The sequence below is a fragment of the Chelonia mydas genome, chromosome 17 (genome assembly GCF_015237465.2).
Source record: "Chelonia mydas isolate rCheMyd1 chromosome 17, rCheMyd1.pri.v2, whole genome shotgun sequence".
NCBI lineage: Eukaryota > Metazoa > Chordata > Testudines > Cheloniidae > Chelonia > Chelonia mydas.
This window is the reverse complement of record NC_051257.2, coordinates 22,101,094-22,116,319: the sequence shown is the minus strand read 5'-3', so window position 1 is coordinate 22,116,319 and position 15,226 is coordinate 22,101,094. Positions and strand designations below refer to the sequence as shown.

Here is a 15,226-nt window from a genome sequence, read left to right as displayed (position 1 = left end):
TGCTATAATACTTCATAGATGCCCATTAGGGGGACAGTAGGCCAGGATACGGGTCACGAATATGGAGTCTGTCCAGACTGGCTTGGCAAGTTAACTCAGTTTTCTGAGTTTTAGATGTTAAAGCTCTTTTTAAAGCATAACATTCTGAGGAGGTTTTTTCTGTTCATGGCCTATAAATAACTAGCTTTAACTTTATCCTTAAAGAGCTTTTGTACTGGTACACTCAAGAGAGTTTTCCCTGCACGGGGAGGGAGACGACCGTGTCATCCATGCCACAGAAACCGGCATCAGTAGCAAAAGCAAACAGACATTCACTGAAACAACTGCTAATTTTTACCAATTATGCCTCATTCTTGAATGATCATAATTACACGGGACCGTCCCTAATGCATTTCCCAGGACTGTAAAGAATGATCATAGCTGACAACAGGGAAAAGAAACACATTCACTTGGCTTCTGCATTTTGAAGCCAGACACAATGGGGGGTTGTGTGTGTTTACATTCCCTTAAAAGAAGAAGAAATATGTACTTGTGCAATACTACTGCTATACGCTTCTCCGGGCCTTTCATTTGAGGAGTTCAAAGCATGTATAAAACATTAATCATGTCTCATCGTGGTTACGAGGTAGATAATGAAGATCTAGGGGGACAGCTTTACCCACTACTGAAATGCAGCCACTTCTCAAGTGGAACATGGCAGCTGATTTAACAGCACACAGCAACACTGCACAATACTTGAGGACAGAAAGTGAAGGAAAAGCACGGTCAAGGTAGTTGTGTCATAAAGGCGCTGGAGGAATTGACCTAGGGTCAATTCCCTGCTCTGCCACAGACTGTCTGCATGATGGTGGGAGAGTCATTTAGGCTCAGATCCTGCAATCAGTGGAAGTTCGGAGCCTGGAGGACCTGGGCAGTAGTCTCTCTGTGCCTCAGTCTGTCTGTCTGTCTGTAAAATGGGACTAGTCTGTCCCTGCCTCACAGGGAGCTTGTGAGGGGACGTTTGTGCAGCTCAGTGCTCTATGAGGAGATAACTGGCTCTGTGGATGAGGGGAAAGCAGTGGACATATTATTCCTTGATGTTAACAAAGCTTTTGATACGGTCTCCCACAGTATTCTTGCCAGCAAGTTAAAGAGGTATGGGCTGGATGAATGGACTATAAGGTGGACAGAAAGCTGGCTAGATCGTCGGGCTCAACGGGTAGTGATCAATGGCTCCATGTCCAGTTGGCAGCCGGTATCAAGCGGAGTGCCCCAGGGGTCGGTCCTGGGGCCAGTTTTGTTCAATATCTTTATTAATGATCCGGAGGATGGTGTGGATTGCACCCTCAGCAAGTCTGCAGATGACACTAAACTAGGAGATGTAGATAAACTAAACCGGTAGATACGCTGGAGGGTAGGGATAGGATACAGAGGGACCTAGACAATTTAGAGGATTGGGCCAAAAGAAATCTGATGAGGTTCAACAAGGACAAGTGCAGAGTCCTGCACTTAGGATGGAAGAACCCCATGAACTGCTAAAGACTAGGGACCGAATGGCTAGGCAGCAGATCTGCAGAAAAGGACCTAGGGGTTACAGTGGATGAGAAGCTGGATATGAGTCAGCAGTGTGCCCTTGTTGCCAAGAAGGCCAATGGCATTTTGGGCTGTATAAGTAGGAACATTTCCAGCAGATTGAGGGACGTGATCATTCCCCTCTATTCGGCATTGGTGAGGCCACATCTGGAGTACTGTGTCCAGTTTTGGGCCCCACCCTACAAGAAGGATGTGGAAAAATTGGAAAGAGTCCAGCGGAGGGCAATAAAAATGATTAGGGGGCTGGAGCACATGACTTATGAGGAGAGGCTGAGGGAACTGGGATTATTTAGTCTTCAGAAGAGAAGAATGAGGTGGGATTTGATAGCTGCTTCCAACTACCTGAAAGGGTGTTCCAAAGAGGATGGATCTAGACTGTTCTCAGTGATACCAGATGAGAGAACAAGGAGTAATGGTCTCAAGTTGCAGAGGGGAAGGTTTAGGTTGGATATTAGGAAACACTATTTCACTAGGAGGGTGGTGAAGCACTGGAATGGGTTACCTAGGGAGGTGGTGGAATCTCCTTCCTTAGAAGTTTTTAAGGTCAGGCTTGACAAAGCCCTGGCTGGGATGATTTAGTTGGGGATTGGTCCTGCTTTGAGCAGGGGGTTGGACTAGATGACCTCCTGAGGTCCCTTCCAACCCTGATATTCTATGATTCTACAGGGATGAAAACGAGACAGAACTCAGACTGCAGGGGAACTAGAACTAGATCATGGACTGAGTGTTAAAACCACCCTCACTCAGCTTGTGGAAAGTGCCATGAGAGCTTTAACGAGCATAAATCTTCAGACTCGTTTTTTAGATTTGTTTTAAAGTCTCACTCAAAAGGCAGGATCTCCAGCAGCACCATGGCATGACCAGGTAGTGCTCCGTACAGACTCGGGGGGGAGGGAATATTCTAATGGGGTACCTCGGCGTTCCTGGGAAGCCTGCCATCCAAGTACTGGTCTGGATCAACCCTGCTGAGCTTGCGAGACCTGATGGGATGAGTGTGGAAAGAGTCATGGATGCAGGAACAGTTCGATACTTGATACGGGTTAGACCAAACACCGGTTACTGCACAGGCCGACTGCATTAGGACACATTGAGAGCATGACCTCCCAGGGAAGGGGTTTGAGAACACAGAATCAATAAGCATATCATGCAGGGTGAGGTGGGCCTGGCCTGCATGGCCCCCTAGAGGCCTCTCCTTGCCCAAGGCACAGGGAACAATGCAGGAATTCCAGAGCAGGCTCAGAACAGTGGGTCAGGCCTGGATTCTTGTCTCAGAGTGGCCAGAACTAGATGCTGCCGCCGAATTCTGCAATAAAGTGCCCCAAGGAGACATTTCTTCCTAAGGCCAGAATCAATGCTTGGTTTGGGTCCTGGATCACGACAGCCGTCCTTCCCGCATCCAATCCCAGCTGCTGTAATGAAAGCTACACCAGCTATTCATACTGATTGAGTTCTACTGATAGGCATAGGGGCCTTGTACTAGTTCCTGTCTGTGTGCAGTAACCACCTTTCAAAGACAAATGTCTTGGAGGCTTTACGGGGGTGGGGGGGTGGTTAGCCCAAAGTACTTTTTTAAAAAAATAGTTGAATCATTTCATTTCATAAATCACAGCAGGGGTGAGTTGTACCGATCCAAAGGCGTCTTCAATTTGCTCCCTTTCAATTCCATAACTCAAACGAGGCCACGCCATTTTCTTGTTTCAACATTTAAAGGAAGAGGAGTTCTGTCTAGCTTCCTCTTCACGGGATCCTGTGCAGCTGGTGGCAGCCAGCAGTGCAATTTTATTTGCAGCTGAGTTCTAAAAATCCTTGGAAAGCAAAGCTCTGAACGATTAACTCAGACGCAAGTTCGCAGCCCCTTGTGAGCTGCCCTAGCATAACCCCTGTGGCAGAAGGCCTGTCAGAGGAGCTGTGCCCCAGCAACTGTGTGGATCAGCCTTTGATTCCTTTTTGCAGGGTCTGCTTTTGTTTGAGAGTCTAGTCTATTAAGGGCTTTGTGAAAGAAATCTCTCGCCATGGTATTTCTAATGCACTTATCACCGGAGCATCGAGAGGCCACATCCCAGACCCTTCTCTAAGGTTACAGTATCCTACTCAATTTACAGGGTAATGTATATTAAAATCATGTTCGTGTCAGATGTGTACAGAGAGACCATCAAGCTGAGACAAGCTCATGAGCAATCGTGCTGGCCCTTCCCGTGGGGGTGGGATGGCAGGAGGGGGAAGGGAGATCTCTCTGGGGCTCAGCAGCTGGAGCAGCTGCACATGGCCATGGCCAGGTCACCTACGTGCATGAGAAAAGGGTTCAGGTCCATGTCCCGTTCACTCCTCAGCCTCCCCATGGCCATGTCCAGCTATGAGGGAAGTTTCTGATAAAAGCCGACTGAAGACCAGTGAAGGATCTCTACCTGGTCAGCATTTCGTTCGTTACTGCCACGGGCTGGATTTGAACAGTGAGCAGAGAGTGACATTACTCTGACTTCCGGCTTGTGGCCAAACCCTACATCGGACATGTAACCCCCTAGTTAGCAACATTCCCAAAGCCAACACAAAACCAGGGACCTCCATGGGCCCAGAGAACAGGGCTTTCACGGAAGCCAGGTCTCCCCTCAGTCACACCTTGTGCTGAGCTGTCTCAGCCAGTTTCCACTGGTGGCACATTTTACATTCATGCTGTCCTACAACTTGTTTCTCCAGACACAGCCCTACACTGACATCAAGGTCTCCATGCAAATGGCAAGAGTGATACGGCAGTGCCCAGCAGAAAGCTGTTGATAAGCGTGATGCATTCAAGTAGTTTCCGCCCCTCCAAAGGTGAACTGCCAGCTGCTGTGTATTATTTACAGCAAACACACAATGGTTTGCCCAGTGTTAGCCTGCTGCTCTCAGGGTGATGGCCAGGAGCCCGGCTCCCTTTCCAGGTGGCCTGGATGAGGAGGCATTTCTGAGGCTGGAGCCTCAAGTTTATCAGACCATGCAAAATGACCTGAATGTGTCAAGTGCTGTGACTAACTCAACAAACAACACCGTCTCAGGATGCGAGTGCTCTCTCCTTCCCCTCACTGCCCTGCACTTCAGCAAGAACACAAGAGATGAAAACAAACCTGTTAACCCCTGGACTAAGCAAGGCCTCCAGCCTGTGTGTGTGCCTGAGACCTCAATGTTTCTCCTGGGCTGTGCAAGACTGGATGCTCTGTGGACGACGAACCACCTGAAGCCCCTCAGCATGCCTGAAAGGTTCTCCAGCCCTTTTCACTCCCCACCCACAGGCCATGGGGGTTTGTGGCTTTCCCAGGGAATGGGTTAGAACTAGCTACTGAGCTGGAAACGCCACCTCACATCACCTTGCAGCTGCATTCTCCAAGGCAAGAAAGCCCTCGCTGCATCAGTCCCCTTTCAAAGGAGAATGGATTTAAATAAAATACATGTAATGTAGCTCCATCCCCCTAAACCCGACTGATGCAGGAAAAGTCTTTACCACCTACTAAAGGAATGAGCTGAGTAACCCTGTGAAGCGCACACAGGATTTCCTGAGATTGAGCCTCTATGATGCGTGATCGAGTTGTGTCAGGAAATGCCAGTTTTCAGTCCACTGGACAATGCCGGCAGCAGACAACCACTTGCGTCTCTGCTCCGAAGAGAAAAATCCCCCTTAAACCAACATACAATAACAGGGAAATCCTGTGACAGAAAAAAGCAAATGAACCCCAAAACTGGACTGCACAGATCTCCTCTGAATTCGCCCTCAGAGAATCTCATTCCTCACATACAAAGAACCCGCTCCATCGCCGTTTGGGAGAAGGCACGAGGGTGGCTCGATTTTGCAGCCAGTAGCGGTACCAGCACACTGGGGCAGTGTTCCACCACCCTGGGAAAGAAAGGAATTTCTGTTTAAATCCCAGATACCATCAGGTTTCTCACTTCCCTTCCACCAGAAAAGCCCAGCCCTCAGAATAGTGCTGCATGAAGAAACTTTTATAGATATTTTTGGAAGAGGGACTTTTTTCTGCAAAAGAACCTCTTTCAGCTAATAATGAAGTGAATATTATATTAAGAATGAAAACACAGTCAGTGTAACTTACAGAGAGACAGAAAACCTTTTCATAACACCCTGGCCACAAACACAACTGCCAATTAAATCAGCTCCATTCTCCAGCAACTGCCAACGCAAACGAGGGGAGGAGGAGAACAGAACATGCAAAAATAGTAGCGCTCAAGGCGCCAGTTCTGGGGTTCACGGCTGCGAGTCAGCTGGCGCCAGCGGGCAGTTTCCGCTCGCTGAGTTTCAGAAACAGCAGCCGGGAGTAAAAGGCTTCTCAAGCAGCCTGTGTTACAGCCGGGCCGCCGCTCAGGCGGCCTGGGAAATCCCTGCAGTGAAATAGATTTCACCAGCTCTGAGAAGAGGAAGCAGTGAGAGGCGACTATAATGAATTTGGGAAAGTGACGGCTTGCATCAAGCAAGAAGTGACTGAATTCCTGCATCCCTCCAGCTCCAGATGAAAGTGAGCAGAGAGGGGAGATGCACTGTGATAACCTCCTGAGATACATACCTTGCTTCTGAGGGCACCACAGGGGCACTGGGCTGTTATTCCTGGGCATCTGCTCCAGTGTAAAATTATACTGGAAAACTGCTTTAAAAACAAAACCCCTTTGGTTCACGTCCTCTCCCTCCAGCAGAACCCTTGGCCTGGCTCCTGTGACACTGAGCACTCCAGCCCTGACCACGGCCACAGGGGAAGATGATCATTAGCTATTAGAGTCCCTACGGTCATATATGCAAATAGGCACAGAGCAGTGTGATTTATATGACAGCAGTGCCGAGAGGTCTCGACATGGTAGGTGTTGCACAGAAATTCTACTCCAAATGAACAAGATGGATGAACGGTGGGAGGGGAAAAGAACCTCAGTGAGGCAATGTCGCTTGTGTAAGGTCATGCAGGACACCAGGGGCAGAGGCAGGACTAGAACCCAGGGCTTCAGATTGCCCTGCCAGTGCCCTAGCCGCTAGATGATACGGTCTCCTCAGACGGTCACAGGCTTCACCGAGTGGCGCAACTTAGAATATTCAACAAATGGACAATTCAGAGTCCCAGGGAGCCAGAAGCCAGTCGGGGTCCTGGTGGCCCTCCATCTCTCCCGCCATCCGTTCTTAGCTAGGTGTCCGCATCTCCTGACAGTCTGTGCAGAGGAGATCTCAGCTCAGAGTCTGGGGGCCATAGAAAAAGATGAACAGGTGCTGGGGAAACTCTCATGGTTTTCCAGCCCCCTACAGAGTATGTTCATGCCAAGCTTAGACTGTCACCCACTCATGCATCCCCTGATGTATTTGACCCACTGTTTGGAAAGGAAGGAGCTCTCACCCTCATCGACCAAGTAGTTACAATGCTGGTAGTCAACCAACTTGTGTGGGAGCTTAGATCTTCCATGGCCAAGCAGTCACAGTGGTGGTGAGCGGAGAAGAATGCAACCTTCTAAGTATGGAAGGCAGTGGGGTCATCGCCATCCCGAAGCTTTTGCTTACCTACCTACAGTTCTAGCTTACCGTGACTCCATCCAGAAGACAGAGCCCGCTGAACCCACCTCAGAAATGGTAGACAATGTGAGGTACCATGCAGCTGGTACCTTAGCTTACCCTGGATGCCTAGCTGTTGAAAACCAAGATACCATGGTATTCACGCTCTAGTAATTTCAGTTGTATTTACATTTGCATTATATTTCTTGTGTGGTTACTAGCAAAGATGCAATTTGTAAGAGCTGGCAATAACCAGGAAATACTGACTCATCTCTCCGGCACATAAGAGCCAATGTGTTAGTTTATTTTTTAGAATTAATATGTTTCATCTTAGCTTCACAGACTGCAGGGTAGAAGTGGGAGCAGACTATGTCCTGGTCTTTTGGCTAAGGTCAAGTACCTACATAGGGAAAATACAGCTGATATTATGTGTCTCTTAATTTAGCAGACAAAGGCATAACCAGATCCCAGGGCCAGATGTTGACATTTGAAAAATCCGAACTGGAACTAGGACAACTTTTGAATGGTGAAGGTAACGAACTCTTGGAATAGCATACCAAGGGATGTGGTTAGTTCTACAGCTGGTTGAAGTTTTTCATCAAAAACATTTTCTTTTGATGAAAGATAGCTTTTTGATCAAAATTAAATTTTCATGGATATTTTTCATTTTGGTTAGTTTTCTGGGTTCATGAGTAAAAAACCCCTAAAATTCTCAGTAAAATTGTTTGGATTTTGGTAAAAATTTCCATTTTTCTTCATCTTTTTTGTTTTGTTTTTTGTGGAGAAGCTGAAAAATTTTCATGGTAAATTTCAGAAGAGAAATTATCCACATTTCCTGCAGGAAATAACTGGTATTTTTGGGCAAGCTCTAGTTAAATCACGTGGACTGGCTGTCTTCCTAGGGATGTGCTCAAGGTAATCCACAGGTAGAGAGAGGAGAAACTCTTTTATTGGTTTCCTGCAGTTTAAAAAAAAAAAGTTTGTGTTTTGTTTCAGGTCAACTGAAAACTGAAATTTTTCCACTATTTTTGATTAATTGAAAATTCAGACACAAAACAGTTTGGAGTCAAAAAGTGTTTCATGGAGCAGGAGACAGAAATTCACCGCCCACCCCAGTAGTTAGGGCCCTCACCTGGCATTTGGAAGACCCAGGTTCAACCCCCTCTTCCTAACCACCAGGCTCTTTGCTATTCTGGGATGAATCTCCAATAAATATTCATTGAGCCACCGAGTGAGGAGGAGTGTAGTCTGGTGGTTAGGGCACTCACCTGGGTCAGGAGACACTTGGGTTCTAGGTCCTGTTCTGGTGAATGTTTAATTTACACCAAGTGAAACAACTCCTACAGGAGAGACAGACCCCCACCCCAAAATAACCAATAGTGTAGCACCCAGAGCACTCACCTATGATAGGGAGACCTGGGTTTAAGTCCATGCTCCAGGTGGGTGCCCTAATCACTGGGTGTAAGGGATACCTCTGCCTTCTCCTCCGATTTGTTAGTCTTTAAGGTGCCACAAGTACTCCTTTTCTTTTTGCGAATACAGACTAACACGGCTGCTACTCTACATCCCCTTGTGAATTTAGCCCCCCAAATTAAAAGGATAACTCCTTTCACTGCAGGAATTACTGTGTGAAATTCTATGGCCTGTGCCAGGCAGCAAATGATCACAAAGGTCCCCTTCTGGACCCAGGGCCCAATCCTGCAACCTTACACCACTGCTTAACTTTATACACTCTGAGCAGTCCCATTGAACAAGACTATTCACATGCACAATGTTAAGCAGAGGTTTGAGATTTCTGCGGGATCTGGGCCTTAGACTCTGCGAATCACAGTGTATAAAGTTAGTAGCTGGCAGATTCAGCCTTTGCATAAGGTGGAGTCAAATACTGACACAGATTCTATAGGTTTCCATCCCTAACTGTACAGCACCTGTGTTCATTAACCACGAAAGACAGCATGCTAGCTCTCCTACAGTGACCATGCTGGACAAAGCTAGCTGCTGGATAAGGTCTGGAAGCATAGTGGAAAGCTCCTGCTGCTGAAGACATGGGTAGCTACGTAGTGGAACTCCATTATACATGTGCCTTCTTCAAGAATTTCTCTCGTCCTCATGTGGAGTCATGAGATACGAAAGCTCTCTGATTCTGGCAGGGAAGTGCCATCAGCTTCTGATCAAGGAAGTAATCAGAACAATTTGTAGAAAAGATTATTAATATTCAGCAATATAAAGTCAGACAGACACTAACCCATAAAAGTTGCTTGTATTTATGAAGAAGAGGGATATATTGCCACCTAGTGTCTAGTCAATAAAATCTACAAGACTCATTTTAACATCTTCGGTATCAACTTGTTTCTTCAAACCTATCAGTGCCTAAAAGAGACATGACCCCCTAATATTTATCATCCTGAAAGAAAAACCGCACACAGAGCTAAAATATAACTTGCCTGAGAAGCTGGCTGCACATTACATCTGACAAAAGAACAGTTAGGACAAGGAGTAAGATTAGGTCTCAATCGTTACTGAGGCCTGTAGAAAAATCTGTCAGGTGAAGCAAGATCAGATACATGCACAAAACAGAAATGATAGTTCATGTTTACAATTTTATCTACTTGTGTGTTGGCTTCGTAACTCACACCTAATGACCCAGCTAAGCCTTCCTGGCATGCACCGTACGGAGTTCAGTTGTGGATTACTGCAATGTGCTATTAATCAAGACCTAACATGAGCCAAGTCCCTAAATCTATTACAAACTAGGAGAGTTATTAGCCAAAGCTACTATATAGATGCATTTTCCTTCTCCCCAAAGAGAGAGTTTTAAGCTCCTCTGATCCTTTAAAAGGAGCAGATATGGAAGTCTGAACTGTTCTGCTTAGTTTAACTTTTTTCCTAATGTGCTAATATCCACCAAGTCCACACACACTTTCATTTTGGGCCCAGTTTTACTCTGAGTTAGACAGGTGCAACTGTCACTGGAGGTCAACGGGAGAATTACATCATGACACAGAGGAGAATCTGACCCTCTGCCTAGCTAAATAGGCTGTAGGATGTACTTTCTCCATAAGCAACAAAGTCTAGCATAAATTAATCATGCTGTAAATTAAATATTTAGTACTGTGCTTACAAGACACTAACAGATTAAGTCTTTCGGCACCGTAACTTACCAGTGTACTATCTTCGCTTGCTGATATTTAAGTCAGTCAATAACAACAGTTAAGTTTGTTGCTCATGTGGAATACAAGAGCCAGAAGGTGGAGAAAAACAGGTTGAGAAAGCTCAAGTGGTTTCTTTCTTGGCAAGCAGTCTCTGGAATGTGCATTCACCAGGGGTGATTCTCCTTCACACCCTGCTCATTTCCTTACCACTGATGTGCAATGTCTAGAGGGCATGAGCTGGGACATACAGGGTGGGAGCAGTACGTTCTGCTTTGCCAGTTTCCCCTTCCATGGAATCTTTGTAAGGTTTCTTACTGATTTTGTATTTGCTGTATGTTGTTCATTAGCATGCATTCAAATCTACATTTAACAACTCAGTCACTCTGCAAGGCACAACCATTCAAAAACAATTCAGGGAAAGTGCATGTTTTTCTCCAAAGGGAAATCTACATGAACTAAGTGGGGAGATTTGATACTTGGGGGAAGAGGAAAAGGTAAGGGGTATATTCTGAAGTAACTTGGGATTTAGCATCAATATGCACGAGAATGTTCATAAAGCAGAACATCTTGTATTATCTAACAAGTGAAGCAGCAAGTTGGCAAGACAAACCAAATCATGTTTTCAAATTCTGATTCCTCACTTTAGCTTCTTAAAAAAAAAAAAAAAAAAAAAAAAAAAATCACCCTTGGACAATAAAGTGGGGCCAGTCCTGCTAGGGTTATTTCCCATAGATCTGTTTATTTTTTCAAAACAAAACCAAATTTTAAACATAATTATTCTACGAACAATCTGCGTAAATACAAATTCCATGGCATCCTACTTTTATTTACGTATTTCCTCTGAGCAGCCCAAAACTTGGAAGAGGTCGGAGAAGACTGAGAAAGTCTGTTTCAAAATAAAGTAAATATCAGCTTCTGGGAATAATCCAGGATTCCAGTAATGAGAGAGAGTAAAGCCCGAGGGGCAGTCTCTCCTTTTCTACAGCAGAGTCTAATCTTATTTTCGAAGATTGAGACTCAAGATTTCACAAACAGGAATTAATATCTGGAAAAATACGTTGTACATATAAAACCGAGAACAGGCTTGCAGCATCCTCAATTCTGAGCTCTCCAGATGAAACAACGTTCCTTCCTCCTTCCTCCCAAAACATGGAAGCAATGTTTGCAGGCTAGAGGTAGGCTTCCTTCGGTTATGGAACCGTTCCTTTCATCTGCAAAGGATTCTAGAACAAAAACCACAATCTGCAACATTCAAACACTAATCACGAATACAGTTTGATTAGATCTGATTGGCTGTAACTGCTTAAAGCCTAGTTTATTCTCAGACACTTGTGATTTATGATTGACATTACTGGCTCTGAAAGAATGCTGTATTTATTCACAGCCCAATACACAGAACACAGTAAGAGTGAAGTTCCCACAATATTCCTTCAACAGCTCACCTGTGGCCTGAAAGGGAATGCCATCTCTAAATATTATGGACTCCAATCTAGCCTTTATTTACCCTCGTAGTCCACTGAGTAACTTTCCCTTCACTAGCATTTATACCCATCATATATACTTGTAGATGGTTCCCACCTTAGTTTGCCAAGAAACAAATGATTCAACTCTATTCAAAAACAGTCAATACTCCCAGCCCTCTGATCATTTTTGTTCCTCTTATTTACTCCCTTCTAAATTTGTCAATATCTTTTTGGGATCGAGGTGCCCAGAAATGAACGCAGGTACACCTGAGTGTCACCTCCTTACTCGGTGACATAGTTGTACAAGAAGCCCCCACAATGCACTACAAACCCCTACCTAATTTGCTGTCTCCCATCACACACAGGTCTCTTCAGCATTACGGCTTCTCTGCTTTCTTCTGCTCACTGAATATTTGGGTTTAAAGCATTAGTTGGCATTTTTCTAATCTGTTTGTCATTTTTTGTCTGTTTTTCCAATCAGAGTCCTTTTGTGGTCTTTACTGATCCTCACATCACCTAGGTTATCATCTTATTCTAGATTAACATGGTTCAGTCTTCATTATTTTATCCAAACTCTATACCAGCCATTGGATTCTTCCTTCAACGCTACATTCTCATTTAACAAGACCTGAAGAAGAGCTCTGTGTAGCTCAAAAGCTTGTCTTTTACCAACAGACGCTGGTTCAATAAAGGATATTACCTCACCCACCTTGTCTCTCTTTTGTTTGTGGTCTTTCAGCTAGTTTTCACTCCAGATGATACTGTTCTTCTCCAAGTCTATTTGAATTATTTTTGTAAATTTTGGACAGACATTACAAAATGTGCCACTCAAACCCAGTTATAGCACACATACTGCAACACTTATTCTCTAGTTTTATAATTCTACCTAAAAAGCCGTCAAGTGTGTCAGGCAGGATTTGTTCTTTAGGTTAACCCACACTGCTTGCTGCTCATGATTCTATGAAGCCCTGCCCCCCCATTTCAATATCCTACTGCTCACGACGCCACAACATACCGAATTGTTTGCAGTCACAAGTGGTAGCGTTGGAAATGTTCGCTAAGATGCACTAAGGACCAAGAAGATGTTCTACCCACTTGCCCCACACAGTGTCTCAGATAGGACTAACCCAGATTTAGAAGTACTCAGGCCCTAATCCCATTTAGGATACGTCTACCCAACAAAAAACCCCAACGGCAGTGAATCTCCAAGCCCAGCTCAACATACGCTGCCTCATGGGGCTCATGCTACTGGGCTGAAAATAGCAGTGTAGGCATTTGGGCTCAGGCTAGAGCCTAGCCTCCCAGACCCTCCCCACCTTGCTGGGTTTATGACCTTGGGCTCCAGCCCAATCCTGAATGTCTACATGGCTATTTTTAACCCTGCAGCGCAAACCTGAGTCAGTCAAGCCAGGCTCTGAGACTTGCTGCCAGGGGGAGAGGGTGTCTTTCTGCTGTGTATATGTACCCTTACACTGAAATTCAAGCTTAAAAGAAAAGCCATTGTCAAATTCGCTAGGAGTTAATCCAAATCTGTTCATGCAGTTCATGCAGAGTGAAAGGTAATCAAAAAACAAAAAGTAGTGTATATGCAATGGCTGTTTTATCTTCTCTTAGTTCATAGTATCCACGTTTCACTTGTTACAGTTTCAACAGCTAGATCCACTTCAGTCTGTTTATCAAGCCAGTTACATAGCTCTTGGGTCATCACCCCACTCTGCAAGCTTTTAAAAATTAACTTCCCAGTATTTACTTATCTGCAATGATATGAAGGAGAACAGGCCACAATTTCCAACTCACTAACCAAAACACAAAGCCCAAGAACTGGGAGAAAAACAGATCCCTCACAGGCAGACGGCGGGAAAGGCCAATGCACAGCAGGAGGCAGGAAAGTTATCTTTTTTGCAATATTCTATCAGAACACAAAATATTTTGCACTTTTAAACCCTCTTCTGTCACATGGTCGTAAAGCACTCTACAAACGTTTCACTTGTAAGTCTAGTTCCATTTCAAGGCTATGAAAGGCACTTAGGGCCTGCTTTGACTCCAAACAACCTCAGTAAGATTGGGATGAGGCCATTCGTGAATTCAGACGGGTCTGTCTGTGAGGTAGCTATCCCCATTTTGCAGGTCAAAGTGAAATCATGGAAAGGTCACACAAGCAAGCCAGTAGCTGGACTGGGAGTTTCCAGATGTCTATTCGGGCACTTTACATCACTAGCCCATCCTCCCTTCAAACTAGGTCAGCACATCCCTCACTACTGCGACACTGTCCTAGTTCAGACTGAATCATCATGGGGCTTTGATATGGGATTGAAATATGCAATATTTTGAAGCCAAACTTTAAACACTCCTGGGTTCAGGAGGGTGGTACAGCTCTCGGCTGTGCCATACGCTGCCAAGGGTTCATCCTGAAAGGAGGTGGCGGAAACAAGGAATTAGGATGGGAAGGAGAAAATCTTTATATATCACTCTCTTGACGGCTAATCCACTGGCTCTGAATGCCAATCAGTCATTTACTGAACCTGCAGCCCAAAATTCCTATCAGCTATGACAAAGTATGACAGATGTTTTTAGATAAAGTACTCCGTACTTTATTAGAGCAAAGCATCGCTCGACCACGCGAACGCTGAGCCACCTTCCATGTTATGGACATACATAGCTCTTTTTATAGGTCCCTGACAGGCGTACTTAAAGATAATCACTTGATGTTTCCACTGGCTGTTAGTTGTGCTTGGGGTGTCTAGCTGGGTGTAAAAACTGCATCTACTGAGACTTCTTGTGCACCATAAGGGGAGAAAATGATCAAACTAAGAATCTTCTGTGATCATGGTTATTTGAAGTAATAAAGTCTTTACATGGAGCTAATTAAAAATATTCAAGCTGAAACCCTAAAGGCATTTCAAGGAGTGTCTGATCAGTTCATCTCTTTCATTTCCACCTAATGGCTACACAATCACCAAGGAAGCGGAGGGGGACTCTGTGGCCTTAAAGGTGAGAAGACCTGGACTTTGTTCAAGGGGCTGCTGCTCTGGCAGGTAGGAGAACTACGTGCCCCAACCAGGCCATCCCTCCAGTGTTTCTCTCCTTCCTTTAAAAGTGGTTTGGCAAGAACTACACAAAAATCAACACAAACATATGCTTTCAAGCTCAGAGAGAAGTCTGTTATTCACAGGGCTTCAGGAAGACAAAAGTCAGTCATGAATTTATAGTTAGGAAATGCCATTTCACGGGTCATTTAAAAATCACAATTGCCTTTATTCTGCATTTAAAACAACAGTTAACAGGCAGCATTTAACTAATACTTTTAATTATTTTAAGCAGCCTGGACACTGGTGCCTCCAGAGTCAGATCAGCAGCCACGCAGCAGGGCTGCTAAGAGAGAACAGAGATTGCTCCTCTAACTCTGCTTCCCTGCCAGCCTCTCCTAAGGCAGTGGGAAGAGCAGTGCTGAACAGACACATCACTTACACCAGAGCTCGGGCTCTGCCAAAAATATGCAGGCGTGTGGAATCTGGAAAATAAGCACTGCA

At 45.1% G+C, this 15,226-nt stretch overlaps 1 protein-coding gene across 3 annotated transcripts in view; it reads right to left on the bottom strand.

Annotated features, from left to right (window-relative positions):
* Window positions 1-10,952: 10,952 nt before the first annotated feature.
* Window positions 10,953-15,226, bottom strand: part of FKBP6 (FKBP prolyl isomerase family member 6 (inactive)) — a 48,317-nt gene continuing 44,043 nt past the window's right edge. For all 3 annotated transcript variants that reach the window (XM_037880810.2, XM_043531274.1, XM_043531275.1), the window contains one exon: window positions 10,953-11,456. In XM_037880810.2, the coding sequence (XP_037736738.1) occupies window positions 11,424-11,456 (33 nt within the window). In that variant the 3' untranslated portion in view covers window positions 10,953-11,423. The remainder of the gene's footprint in view (window positions 11,457-15,226) is intronic.